This window comes from Coregonus lavaretus, assembly GCF_964263955.1.
Source record: "Coregonus lavaretus genome assembly, chromosome: 31".
Taxonomy (NCBI): domain Eukaryota; kingdom Metazoa; phylum Chordata; class Actinopteri; order Salmoniformes; family Salmonidae; genus Coregonus; species Coregonus lavaretus.
The window spans coordinates 24,049,655-24,073,600 of NC_140018.1; the positions used below are offsets into that span (position 1 = coordinate 24,049,655).

Below are 23,946 nucleotides of genomic sequence, written 5' to 3' on the forward strand. Positions count from 1 at the left end.
GCCACCAGGTTTGCACACATCTCAGGAGGGATTTTGTCCCACTCCTCTTTGCAGATCTTCTCCAAGTCATTAAGGTTTCGAGGCTGACGTTTGGCAACTCGAACCTTCAGCTCCCTCCACATATTTTCTATGGGATTAAGGTCTGGAGACTGGCTAGGCCACTCCAGGACCTTAATGTGCTTCTTCTTGAGCCACTCCTTTGTTGCCTTGGCCGTGTGTTTTGGGTCATTGCCATGCTGGAATACCCATCCACAACCCATTTTCAATGCCCTGGCTGAGGGAAGGAGGTTCTCACCCAAGATTTGACGGTACATGGCCCCGTCCATCGTCCCTTTGATGCGGTGAAGTTGTCCTGTCCCCTTAGCAGAAAAACACCCCCAAAGCATAATGTTTCCACCTCCATGTTTGACGGTGGGGATGGTGTTCTTGGGGTCATAGGCAGCATTCCTCCTCCTCCAAACACGGCGAGTTGAGTTGATGCCAAAGAGCTCCATTTTGGTCTCATCTGACCACAACACTTTCACCCAGTTCTCCTCTGAATCATTCAGATGTTCATTGGCAAACTTCAGACGGGCATGTATATGTGCTTTCTTGAGCAGGGGGACCTTGCGGGCGCTGCAGGATTTCAGTCCTTCACGGCGTAGTGTGTTACCAATTGTTTTCTTGGTGACTATGGTCCCAGCTGCCTTGAGATCATTGACAAGATCCTCCCGTGTAGTTCTGGGCTGATTCCTCACCATTCTCATGATCATTGCAACTCCACGAGGTGAGATCTTGCATGGAGCCCCAGGCCGAGGGAGATTGACAGTTCTTTTGTGTTTCTTCCATTTGCGAATAATCGCACCAACTGTTGTCACCTTCTCACTAAGCTGCTTGGCGATGGTCTTGTAGCCCATTCCAGCCTTGTGTAGGTCTACAATCTTGTCCCTGACATCCTTGGAGAGCTCTTTGTTCTCTGCCATGGTGGAGAGTTTGGAATCTGATTGATTGATTGTTTCTGTGGACAGGTGTCTTTTATACAGGTAACAAGCTGAGATTAGGAGCACTCCCTTTAAGAGTGTGCTCCTAATCTCAGCTCGTTACCTGTATAAAAGACACCGGAGAGCCAGAAATCTTTCTGATTGAGAGGGGGTCAAATACTTATTTCCCTCATTAAAATGCAAATCAATTTATAACATTTTTGACATGCGTTTTTCTGGATTTTGTTGTTGTTATTCTGTCTCTCACTGTTCAAATAAACCTACCATTAAAATTATAGACTGATCATTTCTTTGTCAGTGGGCAAACGTACAAAATCAGCAGGGGATCAAATACTTTTTTCCCCTCACTGTAAGTAAGCATTTCACTGTAAGGTCTACAACGGTTGAATTCGGCACGTGACAAATACAATTTGATTTGATTTGATTTAAACACCGTCAAACGTGGAAATAGTGAAGAGTGAACAGATAAGAATTCATACAGCAAGTAAGGTACCAAAACTGTACTGCAGCCTAGCTCTTACTCTTACTGTGAGAGAGAAGTAAGTGGGGGCAGAAGTGGACATGTTGGAAGGCACTTCAGAAAATGTTTCGGAGCAGTTCTTTGAAAAAGCCAAGTCATGTTGGCTGAGAACCTATGGCAGCATTGTGTAATGACAGGCAATTTCTTTAGAATTTTGATGAACAAAGAAAGGCTTTATTTTCAATTTTTCATGCCACATCTGAGTCACTGACAATGCTTTTTCACTTTGTGTCTTCCACCGCATCAAGCTGCAGACTGATATCAAGAACAATTGTAACAAGTCATTTCCATTTCAATGTTTTATTTAGATGAAATATAGATATACTCAGCAGGCGAAGATATGTACAAAACCTAACAAACCCATCCGAAGTCTGCCTAAAACCGTTCTCCTATTGTTCAAAGTGTGAACCTCAATGAGCATTTACAAGGTAGCATGTTTCAAACTTTCCAAGTTGAACCGAGGACAATGAAGAGACTGCTTAAGCGTCTTTCTGTCAAGCTGTATTTGCGAAAAAATCCATGCTACAATTCATCACAAGAATATCTCCAGAGACAGCCATAACATGATCTTTTATTCAAACGACTGTCTGTTGATGGAGCGGGGACTGCTGTTATCTGCTGAAGACAGATTCACTAACCCCAGGTAGACAAACTCACCTTGAGGAAGACCTGCAGGTCCTGGGTCTGCGTGTGCTGCAGGATGTCCTGATGCAGGTGTTTCAGCACAGCCACACACATGTACACCTGGTAGTCCGGCCCCATCACCACGCAGGTAGACACGTAGTGGCAGATCTCAGGCCAGTCCAGGTAGTTCCAGAAACACTGGCCCAGCCACTGCACACACATCTGGAGAAACACCCGCCCACACATTTAATAAATGATATAAAGAATGTAAACCAGAAAATGACATGGTTGAAGTGATGAAAATAAAGGGTTATGCATTTTTTAATCTAATGACTTGGAGAAAATAGTATTAAGGCTTTGATGCAGTAGCTTTGTGGAGCATGCAGAGTGGTTGTAAGTCTACCATGTGCTTTACCTACTGGGGTTACATGAAAAATAACTGGACATTCTGACTCTAACCATAATTAACTGACTTAATACTCTACCTAGGATACTGAAACACGCAGATGACAATAGCTATTTCCAATGCATAATGGATTACTATCAAGCTCATGTAATGCACCAATAAAAACAATGACAAATCCTAATTTGTTTTCTTGTTAGAATCACCAGTACACTGGACACCCTTTACAGTTCTTTTTAACTGGGCCTCCAAGATCATGTTGAGAATGCATTGTCTTCTCAAGGTATTTTCAATGACAGTATTTTGAAGGGAAAGAAGTGACATTCAACTTGAACTATTCAGTCAGACAGAACTAACTCAAGTCCCAGCCTGTTCTGCTAGGCCCTCCACCTCTGCCCACCCACTCCACACTGCAATTTACTCTATATGTTTATGTTCTCTGAATATTCTTCCTAGCAACTCCAAAGGATGTGGCATAGCTGCAGCTGGAATTTTAACGAGGCACCCAGGTGCACAATAATATCTTGCCATTCCTGATGAAGGTGACCTCATCTGAAGGTCAGATTCATTACGTGATTCCTGATTTGTCATGTTTTCAAAACGTAATTTATTAGGGCATATTTTCATTTATGGCAAAGAATATACTGGATTTATTTACATTTTACATTTTAGTCATTTAGCAGACGCTCTTATCCAGAGCGACTTACAGTTCGTGAGTGCATACATTTTTCATACTGGCCCACTGTGGGAATCGAACCCACAACCCCTGGCGTTGCAAACGCCATGCTCTACCAACTGAGCTACACGGGGCAATAAAACCTTGCAAGACACAGATGACTATAAGCACGATTAGCAGTCATACATTCTGTAGCACTCGATTGCTCCACATTGAACGGCCCACTTCTTTCAGACAAATTATGCAGTAGTGCGGCTGTAGTAATAACAAAATAATAATTAAAAAACAGCAAAGATGATCACAAGAGGGGAAGAAACTAACACGCTTCACTTCAGAGTTCTGGTGCTGATAGGAACATGTTCTTTCCAAACTCTAAAAGCTAGGACTACGAATACTACATTTATCAAATACTCCAAGTGCAAGATATGTCCACAGTCCACTATCTTACCTAGATAGAAACAACTATGTTCTCAGAAATAAAAACTACTTCAGGCCAAACTGAGCTGCTTTGAACTTGTGGTCAAGTTCCTGGAGAATGTCAAGTTCGTGGCAGGGGAGTACTTCAAGTGTTTAAGTAACTATTGTTCACATTCACACTCAACCCAATCACTCACACACACCACACACACACACACACACACACACACACACACACACACACACACACACACACACACACACACACACACACACACACACACACACACACACACACACACACACACACACACACACACACAAAAATACAATATATTCGCATAGTGGTCCTAAGGTTTCTAATAGTATAGCCTGTACGACCTACAAGGACCAGCCTAGAAACACATTTGGGCCATGGCTGCCCTAAAGACACAAGTAGTAACATCTGGATCAGGGATAAAGCACACCAACCACTGGTCCACCAGAAAAACAAGAGCCAAGCTATCAATAGGAAAATAAAAGGAAACCAAAAAGGAAACTGGAGGCATCAACTTTCACTGCATGACAAGCAGAAACATATTAAGCTTAAGGAGTCACTAGACTTTTAAAAACACAGTTCATAGATTTAGTACAAAGGTACTAAAATGTATTGTACGTTTAACATCTGAGTAATGCATGACTTAAAAGTCACCCCTTCAAAATAAAAGCTTGTCTAAGATTACCCCAAAATATTCAGGTAAAGTCATGAGGAAAGCCAGCCAAAGACTCGCGGGGGAAATAGACACACACGCACACACTCTTCAACCTCTATCTTGGAAATGCATATATCCGAGCAGCAATACAAAAAAATATCCATGAAGTATATACGCATATTCTCTGAAAAAAAACAAATAATGTATGAAAACATCCCTGCTATCATGTCTCTAAATACAAAACTTCTACCAATAACTTGCTTCAGTGTAACAAGATAAGTCATTTTTTCTCTTTTTTTTTGTCTTTTTATCAGTCCTCAGGTGTGAATGGTATGGATGACTGTCTTCTTTTCGTCGGACAATCCACCCGGCTTTTCGGGTCGAACTCCCCCGGCACGAGCCGGACGGTCGGATCGGCCTCCTCCTCCACCGCGGCCTCCCATTCCTCCACGGGCTCCCCCGCGCCTACGCCCAGGGCGGCCCAGGTCTCCAAAGTTGATCTCCAGCTGGGCCGTGATGTCATTGGCGGGCTTGCGGAAGTGGTGGTCCGGGCCGATTTCATCAGGGTTTCCCTTGAACAGGGGGGTCATGTCTGCTTCAATCTCTGGAGTATCAATCACAGCTGGTCTGTCTTTAGGCTTTTCGTCGCTGACATCTTCACTCTTGGACTTGTGCAGCACGTAGCCCTTGTTCCACTTGCTGTCGGCGCCCTCATTGGGATTGCGGATGTTGAACTCCACCTTGGCACGTTCCTTGTCCTGCATGGCCTTCCATTCGTCCAGGGTCATCTCCTTGGGGCCCTCCTCCTTAGGTTCCTCTACTTCGTTCTCCTTATTCTCAGAGTCAGCAGGAGGGTGTTCCTCTCCCTCAGGGGTTTCCTCAGGGGCAGTAGTCTGTTCAGCATCACCACTCATTTCATCCTTGGGGTTCCCCCGGTTGTGAGTGCCACTCCCGCCGCGCTTCTCCTCAGATTTCTGAGGTTTGTCGCCGCCACTGTGTCTGTCGAAGTCTCGTTTGCCGCGGGAGTCGAAGCCGTCGCCCCAGCCCATGCCCGTCCCCAACGCCCACCACGGGTGCCACCACGCCCTCTGGGGGGCCGGTCTCCTAGAGGCTTGTCTGCAGAGAACTCTCATCTCTCTCCGCCATCGGGTTTGTCCTCGAGGGGTTTGTCGAAGCGGCGCTCGCGTGGGGGTCTCCTGTTGTCCGGCCTCCTGTTGCCGGTGGGCCGCTCTTCCCCCTGCCCGCCCTAGGTGCCAGGCTGGCCCTGCTGGTCCGGCCTCCGGCCCACCCGCCTGATAACTTCTTTCTTCAGAGGTACTGGAGCCTGAGTTTCATCTTTCTTGTCAAGGAGCGGATTCTTCCTGTCCTTCTGTGACTCTTTCTTGGGCTGCTTGGCAGCTTGGGCTGCTGACTTGGTGATACCAGCTGCAGCCGTCTCTTTCTTCTTGTTCTCCGCCGCCTTTAACACCTCGAACGGATCTGATTCATCGTTCAATAGCTGGTCAAACCGATTCGTTACGACGCAGCTGAAGCCTTCTTGCAGTTGTCCGGGCATGATGGCGCCCCTTCAGCGGGATTGACCTCCGATTCTACGAGACTGGGTGCGAACAATTCCCTAAATACTGCCACAAGATGGCTGGGAAATATACCTCTATTTATATATAGAGCTGTGATTGGGAAACTGGGAGGAAGTGCATTCAATAGTTTGCACCCAATGACTTTGACTTAAAAGCTATATTATAAACTTTTTTATTGTGAGAGACTCTTTGGCTTATACTCCCTGTTGACACATATTACATCTGAGATGACAGTCCGCCTGAAACACTGAGCCAAAAGGAGATGAGATCAAAAGCAAGATTTTCAAGGTGAACTTTTTGTTTGAGGATGAAAGTTTACGTCAAGGGAATCAACTGTGGCAAGCTGAACAACAGAGGGATTCTGCAGCCTCAGTTCTGAACTTTTACATGGAGAATAAGTACTACTGTCACCTTGAGGAAAACGTATTATGCTGTTTCATGAAAACTCATTTCTATCCCATTTTAATGGTCATAAGCAAGGTCAAAATGGCCCCTAGGGTGTCAATTTGATTATAATACGATCCTGATGAGAGGAAAAGTGAAAGGACAGAGGGTGATATTGTACCTGGGAGGGGGTAAAACCGGACATCCTGAAGGCAGAGAAGACCAGAGGCACTTCAGTCTTCAGTAGCATCTCTACATAGTGTGTTGTGCATGAGTAGACTGGATGGATGCTAGACTGAGCAATCTCCATGGGGAGGTGAACCTAAAAGGTGAAGAAAAGTTCAGATTTACAAAGCATAGAAATAACTACAAAAACCAAGATCTGTAGGATAATAGCTAAACTTGCCAAATGTGAACGTCAAATGCCACACAAACCGACAGCAGACAGCCGATTGGTCTGATTTTCACTCCTCAATTTCCTTAAAACAACAGAATTGTCAGAGCCCAATGCTTTCAGAGAATGCAGTGTGTGTGCGTGCGTGTATGTGTTTCCCTGGGTACACTGTATAAATTTGCTACTATCACTTAATTACTTGTCCCTCTGTTCTCCTAGGTATTGACAGCATCGACCGCATCAAATTTACAGAGGATTGTACCTACCGCTGTTTAGTAATTCTCCCTCATCTGCGACATGGTGTGCTTACTACCATCTGCCTGGCAACATCCTGATTTGCATGCACTGCTGCTCGGATGGCAGAGCCATGAAGAATTGTAATCAGTTGTACAAACTCTTCCACCATTTCCAAGGCATATTCTTACTGCTGAAACTCTATTAACGGCTGGGTATTCACCGTCATCAGCAGCCAGAGATTGCTGCTTCCAAATGTAAATGGGGACAATGATAATGACTATTCCACCATAATCTTATCATATTCACCATTTCCATCAAGAAAACATGCAGTATTATGAATCCCTAGTCTACACAGATACAAACGAAAACATAACTCAAAACGTGTATGATTTGGCTTGTGGTGCATAAATTAAGGTGAGAATATTTAGCATTAAAATGCTACTAATCTTTTCAATGTATGGCCATACAAATGACAGTATTTCATAAGAATCCAATTGCAGCAGGATTCATTACACACACCCACCAAATGAAAGAAGTGTTTATCTCCTTTCATACTTTAACCGTCCTCTTCATTGATTACTTCCAAAGCTGCATGCAAATAGAAGGCAGGGAGAAACAGAGGGAGAGAGCAGGGGGAGAAAAGGAAAAACAGCTACGCTCTATCCATCAGACTGGAGGCAGCTTGGTATTCAGTCCCTTCCCGGGAGAGCGAAGGGTGGGCTGCTGGACTCACCGATCCGTGGAGCCTGGCGGGCCAGAGGAAGGCTGATGTGAGCAGGGTGGAGAGGTGGAGGAGAAGGCGGAGGGCTCTCTCCATGTCTCCAGCCATGATGAGGAACACGGTGGAGGCGAACCAGTCGTGGCCAGGGTAGGCTCCCTGCAGAGTGTCTGGTGGAGGGGAGTCAAGGAGAGGCTCTGACAGAGTGCAACATTTGGGCTTGTCTGACTGGACATCACCATGGCCCCCCAGCAGAACAGCCAGACCAGGGGTAATGTCAGGGCCACTATAACAACCACAGCATCTTACCTAGCGCACCACAGGTCAGTCTCAGCAGGCAGGAGAGAGGGGTTAAAGATTGAGGGGCCCGAGGCGGGACGCAATGTGATTGACAGACACATACTGTAGGGGAGTGGACGCGACCAGTCATGATGATAAACATAGACGTATGAATCTGAATTTAAAACAGAGCATAGTCATGAGAGGCTCTTATCAGGGAATAAAGAGAGGAATCTCAGCAGAACTTCAAGTATCATTCTATTGAGGAAAATGTTTCTGAAAGCCTCGAGTGTTCATGTTGCATCCTTGAAAAAAGCAACGCATGTCTTTTTTTCTTAGGCAGGTGTAAAATATCTCTTCTTCCTCTGAGAGAAAATAATAGATATCACTTTACTGACTCTGGAATAGTCGAACATAGCTGATAAGGATACAAAGCTCCGACGTGAGTTTGGCTCTCTGTTGAGAGAGGAGCTCTTGGCAATGCTTCATCAAAAGACAGAGGTCCTGCTCAGAGTCATCCCTCAGTAACTTAAGATATCTCCCATACCTACAAACAAACAGACGCAAATTCAAACATTCAGGATTCTACTGTAGATCACACTTTGACTCATCTATTTAACAAATTATGTGGTGTGCAATCAGAACAATTAGGGTTAATAGAAGGAAATAATTAGTATAAATGAGCCTTGTCTTAATGCTCATCTCTTCATTAGCATATTGCACAAAGAGTATGCAATATCTTATTTGAGTTCATAGAAAGTTTACATATTGTTCTAGAATGTCTCTGCAATACCGCTGATCACCATATAATTCTGTAATAATCGTTTTTTTTTATCTTTATTGGCCGTTGAGTACCTACCCTCTCTGAGAAAATGGCTGGTGCTTACTGGGGGGATTGGAACAAAGCTGGGAGGTTCAGACTTTGAGGATGCAGACGGCGTTACCTGAGAGAGGCCTGAATCCCCAGCTGGTCCACATACGACAGGCTGCCAGTCTTTACGCCGCTCTCCGACGCTATAAAACACGCAATAAAGGAACTGGAAATTACCAGGGGTTTACTCACTCGCATTCCCCAGGCATCAATAAACATTTCAGTTCAATGACTGCGGCATGACACAAACCCTAATCTCGCATCAAGTGATACATCACAGAGACGATCAGACGAGTATTTTGTATTCATCATAGAAACCAATGCATGCTTTAATTGAGAAAATTACCTTGATGAGAGTGAAGTAAACCCAGACTGACACCTGCAGCTCTATGGAAACTACTCTTCCCTACTTATTGATATCAGTGCCACTCACTGATTGAAATTACTATCTAATGGAGATGAATGGCTTCTCTCTCCCATCTTCCATTGCCTGGGAGTGAGGTGAAGGAACTCCAGAAAATGACTCTCCACCACATAATGGCAGCCCCTCGACTTGAGCAAATCTGTGAGCCTGTTGTTAATGTCAATCACAAGCCATGACAGGAGAGGGGAAGAGAGCTAAACCGCACAGGATATGACAGCTGCTCCCCTGATTGGCCATTTGGTGAAAGGAATAACTTCACGGAGGAAAGGACAAAACAGGGCATGGGAGTGTGAGAGAGAAATGGTTTTCTTGACTTTTCCAAGTTTCTTTAGACCTTTTCTACGATTCACCGTTCATTGTGAGCTACAGCCCACAAAGAGACTCCAGTGTTTGTTTGAGATAAGCAAGCGAAGCGGAGAAAGAATACATAAAATTAAATACAAATGTAATTTTATTGGTCACGTGCCGAATACAACAGGTGTAGACTTCACAGTGAAATGCTTAATTAACAGTGCAGAGTTAATTAAGACACATATTTGCTAAATAAAAAAGGAAATAGTAACACAATAAAAACAATAACAAGGCTATATACAAGGAGTACCAGTACCGAGTTAATGTGCAGGGGTACGAGGTAGTTGAGGTAATACAGTATGTACATGTGGGTAGGGGTACAAGTGACTAGGCAATCAGGATATATAATAAACAGAGTAGCAGCAGCGTGTGTGGAAGTGTGTCTGTGAGTGTGTGTGTATGGCTTCAATATGCATGTGTGTGTGTTTTGTGTGTGTGAGTGTGTGGGTAGAGTTTAGTGAGTGTGCAAGGGAGTCAGTGCAAAACAATTAAGATAAATAAATAAGTAATAAAAGGGGCCTTTTGGTCACAGACTTGGCGCTTTGACACCGCCTGGTATAGAGGTCCTGGATGGCAGGGAGTTCGGCCCCAGTGATGTACTGGGCCGTACTCACTACCCTCTGTAGCGCCTTGCGGTCGGATGCCAAGCAGTTGCAGTCAAGATGCTCTCAGTGGTGCAGCTGTAGAACTTATGTGGGCCCATGCCAAATCTTCTCAGCCTCCTGAGGGGGGGGAAGAGGCGATGTCATGCCCTCTTAATGAATGTGTTGGTGTGTTTGGACCATGATAGGTCCTTAGTGATGTGGACACAGAGGAACTTGAAGCTCTCGACCCGCTCTACTACAGCCCTGTCGATGAGAATGGGGGCGTATTCGGCCCTCCGTTTCCTGTAGTCCACGATAAGCTCCTTTGTCTTGCTGACGTTGCGGGAGAGGTTGTTGTCCTGGCACTACACTGCCAGGTTTCTGACCTCCTCCCTATAGGCTGTCTCATTGTCGTTGGTGATCAGGCCTACGACCGTTGCGTTGTCGGCAAACTTAATGATGGTGTTGGGAGTCGTGCACGGCCATGCAGTCATGGGTGAACAGGGAGTACAGGAGGGGACTGAGCACGCACCCATGAGGGGACCCCGTGTTGAGGGTCAGCGTGGCAGATGTGTTGTTGCCTACCCTCACCACCTGGGGGCAACCCGTCAGGAAGTCCAGGATCCAGTTGCAGAAGGAGGTGTTCAGTCCCATGGTTCTTAGCTTAGTGATGAGCTTGGAGGGTACTATGGTGTTGAACGCCGAGCTGTAGTCAATGAACAGCATTCTCACGTAGGTGTTCCTTTTGTCCAGATGGGAAAGGGCAGTGTGGAGTGCAATAGAGATTGCGTCATCTGTGAATCTGTTGGGACAGTATACGAATTGGAGTGGGTCCTAGGGTTTCTGGAATGATGGTGTTGATATGAGCCATGACCAGCCTATCAAAGCATTTCATTGCTACAGATGTGAGTGCTATGAGGCGGTAGTCATTTAGACAGGTTACCTTCGCGTTCTTAGGCACAGGGACTATGGTGGTTTGCTTGAAACATGTTGGTATTAGAGACTGGGTCAGAGAGAAAATGTCAGTGAAGACACTTGCCGGCTGGTCAGCGCATGCTTTGAGTACTGATCCTGGTAATCAGTCTGGGCCTGCGGCCTTGTGAATGTTAACCTGTTTAAAGGTCTTAAAGTTCTCTCACATCGGCTACGGAGAGCGTGATCATACAGTCGTCCGGGACAGCTGGTGCGCTCACGCATGGTTCAGTGTTGCTTGCCTCGAAGTGAGCATAGAAGGAATTTAGCTCGTCTGGTATGCTCGCATCACTGGGCAGCTCTCGGCTGGGTTTCCCTTTGTAATCTGTGATAGTTTGCACCTCTGCACAGCAGTATGTTACCAAGTCAACCATATATTATTAGACATTTATTAACAGAATTCTACAGGAACACATAAGGGAACATACATAAGGGAAGGGGTCTCAAAAGGTTATAAAGGTACGCTATTAGCCTAGTTGTCTAAGTTTGAGGAAACCCAAAAACTAAGCTCCAAGAAAACATGAAAAGAAAGATTTCAAATCAACACCAATGCTTCATTGACTGGTCTAAAGTTAATAGCTAGCTCCCATTAATAAATAATGGGCAGTGAGGTCTCATTGGACCCTGAAAACGTTGATGTGTGTTGATAGCATAATAAGGCTAAAAGAACACTGAGGATCCTTTGAGCTTCAAGGGAAAGTTAGTTAAATAACTAGTGATGAGATGGAGAGAATGTGCTTACTAAGAGTTTTCTTGAGTGATGCCTCAACTGGCTTCACTGAACAGTAAGTAACCTGCCTTTGGACTTCTGGACAAAGAGCCAGATGTCATGAGCACTTTGTATGAGATAAATAATACATGGAAAATGATAATAACACAAATGAAAAACCCATATTTGAGTTGGATTTAAAACGTTCCATTCTATATGAGTGGCGGATGGATGCTGATTTGTCCTGACATTAGATGTCCACATGGATGAGAGACTCATCACTAATTAAAACAGTTAATTATAGATAACAAAGCTGTGAAAGTGACAGCAATGGCAGCGTTTTATCATTTTCTCTTTACTTTTGATTGCTAAATGTGTCACCACTAGGAAAGCTTCAAGCCAAAATCCACAAAAAAAGCAAGATGAATGCAAAAACAGTTATGCATAATGAATGAAAAATGTGCATGTAGTGTATTTTCAAACAATTATTTTTGCTGGGAGGACTACCGACATTTCAGTAAGGCACTTTGGGTGGGAGACTGGGAGTGCCTGTCGGGGTAATATCTCCATTGTCATTCCTTTATAAGCTAAAAGGGCCTGGCGCACGACACACGCCTTTCCATATCAATTAAATGTAAAGGTCAGAGGGAGATAGGTTTCTGACATGGTATGGAAGGAAGCGTGTGTCGTTGTCATAGGGCTAAGGCATGTTCCTCCCAGGCCTGTCTTTCCTCTATGTTCCACAGACACGTCCAATGGCAGAAAGTCTCACTCACTCACTCACTCACTCACTCACTCACTCACTCACTCACTCACTCACCTATGTAGTCTGCAGGTGGGAAGAAACGCTCTGACGGCGAAGAAGAGAGGTGCAACACAGCCTTCTCCAGTAGATCAGCCAGGACTGGGGCGGAGACAGGAAACACATAGTGGGTTTTTAGGAACATCACAGAGGCCTTTGAAAAGCCATTTCTCTTCAATGATACATCAGGCAAGTACAAATTGAGCTGCTTTTACTGTACACACAGCAGGGAAAATAGGAAGGTAATCAAGCATCTTGTTTATCTAATATACGAAGAAAGGAAGCTCTGTGTAGACAATTTTTATAATTTAAGATACATCAAAGGCCCTCCTCCTGGGCACTTCTTTGTCTCTGAATTAAATAAGAAATCATGAAGTCTCTTACTCTGCACTCCGCGATCCCTTCACAAGCAATAATTTAGAATGGAACTCTTTTAGATTGACATTCAGAGGAAGCAATTGAACACACAATGAATCATGACGGTTTCGATGAATAGCGACCGATAAATGACATGAACACCCTCAGAGACCGTAACAGTAATTTACAAGTATCGTAAATTACAAGTACAGTAAATGAAAATCTTATGTGGGTAAAATAGTAATCTTAACTATCTTTAGTTATTTACTGTAACTAAAGATAGTTTACCTGTTCAAAGTGGTCATTGATACACTGCAGTTATATGCAGAGAGCTATTGGTTCTTCATTATCTAGTAGTCTATCAGCACACTCAATATGGGCCTATCATTTCATCCACTGACAAATTGATTGTCCACTGACAAATTGATCGTACATTTATATGTGGGAACTTAATGGACTATCAAATGTTAACATACTGTGTCCCCTGTCTGTGGTTTGAATATAAACAAGATGAGTTATAACCCAACAGAGCTATCGTTTTCAAATACAGTGTGAAACGTACTGATTGTAGCATATCATGTAATGGCAAGAACATTGAAATGTTGATTCAGGGATTTTATTGATAAACAATTCAAGGTCAGAAGTCTAGGTCTGGGTTTTTTCCCTTCTGACCATGTGACCTGACCAGGAATATCTCTGTATCGTATCTATGGCCCAGAGTTGTTCCTGGTCAGACGACGTGGTCTAGAAAAACGTATTGCCCTACACATAACATCATTGTATATTACCCACCGTTCCCTGAGACAATGTTGGACTTGGTGGTCATGACTTTGCAGTACTGTCTCCTGCAGGTATCCATCCAGCTCCCATCCTTCTCCATGTTCTTGGTGGAGGCCAGGAAGGTACTTATCTCAGAGTCTACAGACAAAACAAAAACACTTTGCTCACTCCGACTACAAAATGCATTCATTCACATTCTCATTTACCTTCAGGAGAGTCTTTCGCCTCCATTATGCAATCAGAGACATATTTTTTTTCATGACCCTGACCTTTTAAACAACATACATACACTACCAGTCAAAAGTATTACTATTTTTTACATTGTCGAATAATAGTGAAGACATCCAAACTATGAAATAACACATATGGAATCATGTAGTAACCAAAAAAGTGTTAAACAAATCAAAATATATTTTATATTTGAGATTCTTCAAATAGCCACCCTTTGCCTTGATGACAGCTTTGCACACTCTTGGCATTCTCTCAACCAGCTTCATGAGGTAGTCACCTGGAATGCATTTCAATTAACAGGTGTGCCTTCTTAAAAGTTAATTTGTGGAATTTCTTTCCATCTTAATGCGTTTGAGCCAATCAGTTGTGTTGTGACAAGGTAGGGGGGTATACAGAAGATAGCCCTATTTGGTAAAAGACCAAGTCCATATTATGGCAAGAACAGCTCAAATAAGCAAAGAGAAACAACAGTCCATCATTACTTTAAGACATGAAGGTCAGTCAATACGGAACATTTCAAGAACTTTGAAAGTTTCTTCAAGTGCAGATGTAAAAATCATCAAGCGCTATAATGAAACTGCTTCTCATGAGGACCGCCACAGGAAAGGAAGACCCAGAGTTACCTCTGCCGCAGAGGATAAGTTCATTAGGGTTACCAGCCTCAGAAATTGCAGCCCAAATAAATGCTTCATAGAGTTCAAGTCACAGACACAACATCAACTTCAACTGTTCAGAGGAGACTGTGTGAATCAGGCCTTCATGGTCAAATTGCTGCAAAGAAACCACTACTAAAGGACACCAATAATAAGAAGAGACCTGCTTGGGCCAAGAAACGAGCAATGGACATTAGACTGGTGGAAATCTGTCCTTTGGTCTGGAGTCCAAATTTGAGATTTTTGGTTCAAACCGCCATGTCTTTGTGAGACGCAGTGTGGGTGAACGGATGATCTCTGCATGTGTAGTTCCCACCCTAAAGCATGTAGGAGGAGTTATGGTGTGGGGTTGCTTTGCTGGTGACACTGTCTGTGATTTATTTAGAATTCAAGGCACACTTAACCAGTATGGCTACCACAGCATTCTGCAGCGATACACCATCCCATCTGGTTTGGGCTTAGTGGGAGTATCATTTGTTCTTAAACAGGACAATGACCCAGCACACCTCCAGGCTGTGTAAGGGCAATTTGACCAAGAAGGAGAGTGATGGAGTGCTGCATCAGATGACCTGGCCTCTACAATCCCCCGACCTCAACCCAATTGGGAAGGTTTGGGATGAGTCGGACCGCAGAGTAAAGGAAAAGCAGCCAACAAGTGCTCAGCATATGTGGGAACTCCTTCAAGACTGTTGGAAAAGCATTCCAGGTGAAGCTGGTTGAGAGAATGCCAAGAGTGTGCAAAGCTGTCATCAAGGCAAAGGGTGGCTATTTGAAGAATCTCAAATATAAAATATATTTTGATTTGTTTAACACTTTTTTGGTTCCATATGTGTTATTTCCTAGTTTTGATGTCTTCACTATTATTATACAATGTAGAAAATAGTAAAAATAAAGAACAACCCTTTAATGAGTAGGTGTGTCCAAACTTTTGACTGGTACTGTAGGTAGAGAGACATTTCTACCCCGAGCGAATCAGAGAGCACGAGTGGGGAGCCGAAAGGAAACCAACAAGTAGGAAAAAAATAGGTTACTTTTCCCGGTGACATCATCCACCCATTTGCAGCTTACTAAATGACGCAGCCACACTTCATATGCAATGTATAGGATCATGGTAGCTATCATAGTACCAACACTGACTTGCCCTCCCTCTGAATGGGGTGGCAATCGCTAAGTGCACAGACACAATGCACAAAACACTAAATGCTTCCTCCGAGCTTAGCTATCTGGCCACTGTAGCTAGTAACATTATAATTAAATCACAATGGATTTGTTTCCATGAAGCAGCTGCCTGTAGCTGGCTGCTGCTTTACTTAGCAAGCACAACAACTAGCTAGCGAATCATGCTAACCATTTAGCTAACGTTAGCCAGCTATCAAAACATTTATCTATGGGCTGTATGCGATTATGGAGAGTTAATTAAATTGTCATCTTGCTAGCTAGTTATCTAGCTGTGGTCATCTGGCCAGTATCAACAATGGCTTTCTACAACAATAGCAACATTAGCGCAGCTAGCTAGCTAACATTGGCTATCTAGACCATAAAGCTACTGCCACCTTCTGGTTTGGCGTATTTTAAGGCTGAGTGGCTGACGACTTCAAGATCTTTGCTGTGTGTACACAAAAGAGATCGACTGCAGACAGAGAGGAAGAGGCGAAGCGAGAGGGATAACTGGGCCCAAAATCTCTTCTCCAGCAGGTGGCAGGTTTGTTTTTGCACACCAAGCGAGGAGTTTTTGTATGGAGGTCAATGAGAGTGTTGAATTTGGTTAACAAATAATGTAATGACTTATTTGCTACGTGTAGCTTATTTGATCGAATAGAAGTTTCCTAATGATTAGGTTGTTATGAGTGTCCTGATATAAGTAGGACACGTGACTCATCTGCCCTCTCATTGGCTAGACTGGTCCCACCTGATCTTGCCTCTTCCCGACTGCCTTCCATTTTTTAAGACATTTATTTTCATTGTTAGAGTATCTGGTCAATATAATGGATAACCTGTCCTGCCGACATTGTTCAGAGGTGCTAAGTACTGTCGGCCGGCAAATGTTTGACAATCCTACAGATGTGTCTGAGCCTTTAATGTCTTGTTTTCAAGGCATCTACTGATTTAAGAGGGCATTATTTGTATTGAGTACTGTTGAATAACCTATGCTTATACACTGAGTGAACAAAACATTAGGAATACCCCCTTTTCCCTCAGAACAGCCTCAATTTGTCAGGGCATGGACTCTACAAAGTGTCGAAAGAGTGCCACAGGGTTGACTCAAATGCTTCCCACAGTTGTGTCAAGTTGGCTGGATGTCCTTTGGGGGTGGACCATTCTTGATACACACAGGAAACTTTTGAGCGTAAAAAACCCAGCAGCGTTGCAGTTCTTGAAACACTCAAACTGGTGTGCCTGGCACCTACTACCATACCCCTTTCAAAGGCACTTAAATATTTTGTCTTGGCCATTCACCCTCTGAATGGCACACATACACAATCCATGTCTCAATTTTCTCAAGGCTTAAAAAACCTTATTTAACCTGTCTTCTCCCCTTCATCTGTTCCTAATGTTTTGTACAGTCATTGTATATTTACACCACAGGCAGAAAGCAGAACTGTAAAGAACGGTAAGCATTAATTAACCAGGGGAGGATCATTGGCACCAGGTGCAGATCTTGTAGCTGAATAAACAGCATTGTTCAAGAGACCCTGTCCCAAACTCCATAGCTAATGACAGACATGCTCACACAAACCCTTCATTTACACACTTCAAACAACAAACTATTTTTTCACCTAATTGGAAAAGTATTGCTGCATATCTAATACACTTACCATGGTCAAGCAGAATGTTCCTCTTACCCTGTTTACCCTTGGTTGTCTTTGGGAGAGTCAGTATGTAATACTTATCCTGTTTACCCCGGGTTGTCTTTGGGAGATTCAGTATGTAATACTTACCCTGTTTACCCCGGGTTGTCTTTGGGAGATTCAGTATGTAATCCTTACCCTGTTTACCCGGGTTGTCTTTGGGAGATTCAGTATGTAATATTTACCATGTTTACCCCGGGTTGTCATTGGGAGATTCAGTATGTAATACTTACCCTGTTTACCCCGGGTTGTCTTAGGACGATTCAGTATGTAATACTTACCCTGTTTACCCGGGTTGTCTTTGGGAGATTCAGTATGTAATACTTACCATGTTTACCCCGGGTTGTCATTGGGAGATTCAGTATGTAATACTTACCCTGTTTACCCCGGGTTGTCTTAGGAAGATTCAGTATATAATACTTACCCTGTTTACCCCGGGTTGTCTTAGGAAGATTCAGTAGGTAATACTTACCCTGTTTACCCCAGGTTGTCTTAGGGAGATTCATTATATAATACTTACCTTGTTTACCCCAGGTTGTCTTAGGAAGATTCAGTATATAATACTTGGGCAGAGGGTATGATGAAAACATCGGCCATGGATAAGGGTCAGTGCCCTAAAAGAGATGAATAATCATTATGTTAAAATATATGTGATCACTCTGTTTACAAAGTCCTACAAGCGTAGGTATCTCATATTATTGACACACCTAATACAAATATGGTGTACAGTGCTATGAAAAAGTATTTGCCCCCTTTCTAATTTTCTCTACTTTTGCATATTTGTGATACTGAATGTTATCAGATCTTCAACCAAAACATAATATTAGATAAAGGGAACATAAGTGAACAAATAACAACAATTACATATTTATTTCATAAACAAAGTTATGCAACACCCAATTCCCCTATGTGAAAAAGTAATTGCCCCCTTATACTCAATAACTGGTTGTGCCACCTTTAGCTGCAATGACTCCAACCAAATGCTTCCTGTAGTTGTTGATCAGTCTCTCACGTCGCTGTGGAGGAATTTTGGCCCACTCTTCCATGCAGAACTGCTTTAACTCAGTGACGTGTGGGTTTTCAAGCATGAACTGCTCGTTTCAAGTCCTGCCACAACATCTCAATTGGGATTAGGTCTGGACTTTGACTAGGCCATTCCAAAACTTCAAATTTGTTGCTTTTTAGCCATTTTCATGTAGACTTGATTGTGTGTTTTGGATCATTGTCTTGCTGCATGACCCAGCTGTGCTTCAGCTTCAGCTCACAGACGGATGGTCTGACATTCTCCTGTAGAATTCTCTGATATAGAGAAGAATTCATGGTTCCTTCTATTAAGGCAAGTCGTCCAGGTCCTGAGGCAGGAAAGCATCCCCAAACCATCACACAACCACCACCATGCTTGACCTTTGGTATGATGTTCTTACTGTGGAATGCAGAGTTTGGTTTTCGCCAGGCATTAATGGAACCATGTCGTCCAAAAAGTTATACTTTTGAATCATCTGTCCATAGAACGTTCTTCCAAGAGTCTTGATGATCATCCAGGTGCTTTAGGGGCAACCTTGAGTCAACTTTTTGGACGAGATGGGTCCCATTATGCCTGGCGAAAACCAAACACTGCATTCCACAGTAAGAACATCATACCAAAGGTCAAGCATGGTGGTGGTGGTGTGATGGTTTGGGGATGCTTTGCTGCCTCAGGACCTGGACGACTTGCCTTAATAGGAGGAACCATGAATTCTGCTCTGTATCAGAGAATTCTACAGGAGAATGTCAGACCATCCGTCTGTGAGCTGAAGCTGAAGCGCAGCTGAGTCATGCAGCAAGACAATGATCCAAAACACACAATCAAGTCTACATGAAAATTGCTAAAAAGCAACAAATTGGAAGTTTTGGAATGGCCTAGTCAAAGTCCAGACCTAATCCCAATTGAGATGTTGTGGCAGGACTTCAAACGAGCAGTTCATGCTTGAAAACCCACACGTCACTGAGTTAAAGCAGTTCTGCATGGAAGAGTGGGCCAAAATTCCTCCACAGCGACGTGAGAGACTGATCAACAACTACAGGAAGCATTTGGTTGGAATCATTACAGCTAAAGGTGGCACAACCAGTTATTGAGTGTAAGGGGGCAATTACTTTTTCACACAGGGGAATTGGGTGTTGCATAACTTTGTTTATGAAATAAATGAAATAAATATGTAATTGTTGTGTTATTTGTTCACTTATGTTCCCTTTATCTAATATTAGGTTTTGGTTGAAGATCTGATAACATTCAGTATAACAAATATGCAAAAGTAGAGAAAATTAGAAAGGGGGCAAATACTTTTTCATAGCACTGTATTACTGATTGTCTGTAGATGCTATGTAATAAGTGAAATCTGAGCTATTCTACGTGTAAAGATTTAGAATATACAGTACCAGTCAAAAGTTTGGACACACCTACTCATTCAATGATTTTTCATTTTTTAACTAATTTCTACATTGTAGAATAATAGTGAAGACATCAAAACTAGGAAATAACACATATGGAATCATGTAGTAACCAAAAAAGTGTTAAAAGAAACAAAATATATTTTATATTTGAGATTCTTCAAAATAGCCACCCTTTGCCTTGATGACAGCTTTGCACACTTGGCATTCTCTCAACCAGCTTCATGAGGTAGTCACCTGGAATGCATTTCAATTAACAGGTGTGCCTTCTTAAAAGTTAATTTGTGGAATTTCTTTCCTTCTTAATGCGTTTGAGCCAATCAGTTGTGTTGTGACAAGGTAGGGCTGGTATACAGAAGATAGCCCTATTTGGTAAAAGACCAAGTCCATATTATGGCAAGAACAGCTCAAATAAGCAAAGAGAAACATAGTCCATCATTACTTTAATAATAATAATAATAATAAGTCATTTAGCAGACGCTCTTATCCAGAGCGACTTACAGGAGCAATTAGGGTTAAGTGCCTTGCTCAAGGGCATAGACAGATTTTTCACCTAGTCGGCTAGGGGATTAGAACCAGCGACCTTTCGGTTACTGGCACAATGCTCTTAACCACTAAGCTACCTGCCGTTTTCGGTTACTGGCACAACGCTCTTAACCACTAAGCTACCTGCCGCCCCTAGACATGAAGGTCAGCCAATCCGGAAAATTTCAAAAACTTTGAAAGTTTCTTCAAGTGCAGTCGCAAAAACCATTAAGCGCTATGATGAAACTGGCTGTCATGAGGACCGCCACAGGAAAGGAAGACCCGGAGTAACCTCTGCTGCATTGGATAAGTTCATTAGAGTTACCAGCCTCAGAAATCGGCAATTAACTGCACCTCAGATTGCAGCCCAAATAAATGCTTCACAGAGTTCAAAGTCACAGACACATCTCAACATCAACTGTTCCGAGGAGAATGTGTGAATCCGGCCTTCATGGTCGAATTGCTGCAAAGAAACCACTACTAAAGGACACCAATGAGAAGAAGAGACTTGCTTGGGCCAAGAAACATGAGCAATGGACATTAGACTGGTGGAAATTTGTCCTTTGGTCTGATGAGTCCAAATTTGAGATTTTTGGTTCCAACCACTGTGTCTTTGTGAGACGCAGAGTAGGTGAACGGATGATCTCCGCATGTGTGGTTCCCACCGTGAAGCATGGAGGAGGAGGTGTGATGGTGTGGAGGTGCTTTGTTGGTGACACTGTCAGTGATTTATTTAGAATTCAAGACACACTTAACCAGCATGGCTACCACAGCGTTCTGCAGAGATTCGCCATCCAATCTGGTTTGCGCTTAGTGGGACTATCATTTGATTTTCAACAGGACAATGACCCAAAACACACCTCCAGGCTGTATAGGGGCTACTTTACCAAGAAGGAGAGTGATGGAGTGCTGCATCAGATGACCTGGCATCCACAATCACCCGACCTCAACCAAATTGAGATAGTTTGGGATGAGTTGGAAAAGCAGCCAACAAGTGCTCAGCATATGTGTGAAATCCTTCAAGACTGTTGGAAAAGCATTCCAGGTGACTATCTCATGAAGCTGGTTGAGAGAATGCCAAGCGTGTGCAAAGCTGTCATCAAGGTAAAGGGTGGCTACTTTGAAGAATCTCAAATATAAAATATATTTTGTTTCTTTTAACACTTTTTTGGTTACTACATGATTCCATATGTGTTATTTCCTAGTTTTGATGTCTTCACTATTATTTTACAATGTAGAAAATAGTAAAAATAAAGAAAAACCCTTGAATGATTAGGAGTGTCCAAACTTTTGACTGGTACTGTAAATCATCACATATGAACAATTCTGGTTTACTTTTCAGATGCAGTGTACTCTAAATGTTAATGGAGTTTTGTTTGCTCATCCTTATCATCTTGTCTGTGCTATTTACATTCATTAAAGACATGGTGGTATTGAAAGCATGTCTTTCCAGGTCAATAGTTTCTGTGTCACGGAATATCACAACATCCCTGGAACAGGTTACCATGATGAACCTTTTGTATGCAGATCATAGCATTAAGTGTAACACACAGTTCTGGAAAACCATTCCTTCAGTCATCAGGACTTCCTCTACTTGATGTAAGGCCAAGGGGTGTGAGTAGAAGAGCACTGACCTTCTGGAGGGCCCTAGGGGGAAGTCTCCTCTCCGATGGTCCTCCAATCACACTCATACGCACCAGGATGTGGTTCCTCTCTACAGATAGACCATCAATGATGAAATCTCTGAGAGAGGAGAGGGGGGAGGGGGGGAGAGGGGTGAGGTGAGAAAAGATGGGAGGAGAAATCTCCACTTCACAAATAAAACTGGCGTGCGTGCAGATATATTTATTTTGTGACTGGACAATATGGAGTGTTTCAATTCATGACCAGTCGCAATATCCATTAAGGAGGCATTCAAAACACACTTTTGGAAATTGCCTTTTGTTTACGCTTTATTTCATTTTACCATGACAAGGCAAATGATCAATTTCTTATTTTGTTGTGATTAACCTCTAACGGTGGAACCAAAGCCTGTCATAACATTATGAGGCACAGGAAAACAAAAACCTTTTCAAGTACCCTTCACCAGACGATGAATCAGTGATGTTGTCCTTCTGACATTGCAGCAACATGTCGGAAATGTTGTACTGTGACTCCAGAAGAAGGAGGGAGTCTAGGTTGCAGCACATCACACTAAGTAATCTGAAAGTACCCAAAAATACATAGATAAACACATTTTTCTTCTCAATGACATACAATTACAGATCGAACAGAATTAATCATTATAAAATGACTCAACTATTTGATTTAGAGTGCTTGCTCTGAAAACCCATTGGGTCTAGCTGCCTAATGCCTACAGACCTACAATGGACAGCATGTTGACTTTTTTCCAGGTCTTATAAAAGCTATAATTTGTTTCTGCTAGCCTGCCTTATTGCCTTGTATATCAACAGACTCCACAGAGGGCCAAGCCAGAGTGCTTTGCATAATAGGGAGAAAGAATCCCTAACTGAATTGTGGAAATAGATTTCAACATTAACGCAACAGTTGAGAGTAATAAATCATGAAAGCGGATGCAGGAGCGATGTGACGGGGACATTGTGTATCTGTGGAGAACATAACTGTGACATAAAACAGGCAGGTGGAAGTGAGCAGTAAAATATGAAAACCCTGGGCGTTATTGTTAAGTGACAGAGATGTCCCTCTCTAATGGCTAATAATAAAGGGATTTCCTACCTAGCAGTCTGTTCATATCAGCCTGGTCCCTTTACTGTGCAGTAACACAAGCCTATTGAACAGGGTTTGGACAGCAACACAACATACTGAAGCTGTACTCAACCAAAATGTGTCTTCCATTGCAGCCTGCTCTTTAACTCAAGACCAAAGCAATCTTGGGACCCTTGGAGCAATTCTAGATATAATTGTTTCAACACAGACAACAAACTGCAGGAAAGCAAGTTCTTGTAAACAGGAAAAAAGTCCTTGAGCAGAAATAATCCCACCAGTCAAATCATTAACTACAAGTGAAAGATTCTGTAGAAGCCAGCCAGGAGGCAGTAAACATTATAAAAGCTTGTTCTGCATTCAGGGAGTGAGGAGCTCCATCTTTGTTAATACCATTAGAGGCTCTGATAAGGAGTGCAGCGTGAGGGCAATTCATTATCATTATTTTAAGCATGAAAAAAGGGGGCCAACGTGCTGCTGAGACACTTGTGAAATGAACACTGAATAAAACCGTTCAAGCAAATTACACAGCCACAGCGTTTTGTCAACAGGAAGCCTTCCTCCTCAAAAACAAGAGTCTCCTAATTGATCCATTTTGCATATTTGGTGGAGCTGAGTGGGGCTCTCCTAAAAGAGTGTATCTCAGGCTCTTTCATCTGCAGTTTCCGCCACGCTCCCTGAGACACCAACACTGACTTGCCCTCCTTCTGACTGGGGCGGCCATCGCTAAGGATTCACTTTGACTTCAAAACCATTGTGTCCCTCTGGCAGAAAACAAGTACAGAA

General features: G+C 43.1%; 1 protein-coding gene and 1 pseudogene across 2 annotated transcripts in view; both read right to left on the bottom strand.

The window, feature by feature from the left end:
• The window catches only part of tbc1d32 (TBC1 domain family, member 32), a 56,935-nt gene that overhangs the window by 1,863 nt on the left and 31,126 nt on the right, over nt 1–23,946 (bottom strand). Inside the window, exons 24-33 of the mRNA XM_084149346.1 lie at nt 22,516–22,638; nt 22,071–22,179; nt 18,005–18,098; nt 13,764–13,889; nt 12,633–12,716; nt 8,846–8,915; nt 8,333–8,448; nt 7,638–7,792; nt 6,455–6,595; nt 2,158–2,346 (exon numbers count right to left, since the gene is read on the bottom strand). Coding sequence (XP_084005472.1) covers nt 2,158–2,346; nt 6,455–6,595; nt 7,638–7,792; nt 8,333–8,448; nt 8,846–8,915; nt 12,633–12,716; nt 13,764–13,889; nt 18,005–18,098; nt 22,071–22,179; nt 22,516–22,638 — 1,207 coding nt within the window. The remainder of the gene's footprint in view (nt 1–2,157; nt 2,347–6,454; nt 6,596–7,637; nt 7,793–8,332; nt 8,449–8,845; nt 8,916–12,632; nt 12,717–13,763; nt 13,890–18,004; nt 18,099–22,070; nt 22,180–22,515; nt 22,639–23,946) is intronic.
• Nucleotides 4,630–5,867, bottom strand: LOC311106729 (SERPINE1 mRNA-binding protein 1-like; annotated as a pseudogene). Its single transcript has one exon. The product of its transcript is annotated as an SERPINE1 mRNA-binding protein 1-like (transcript).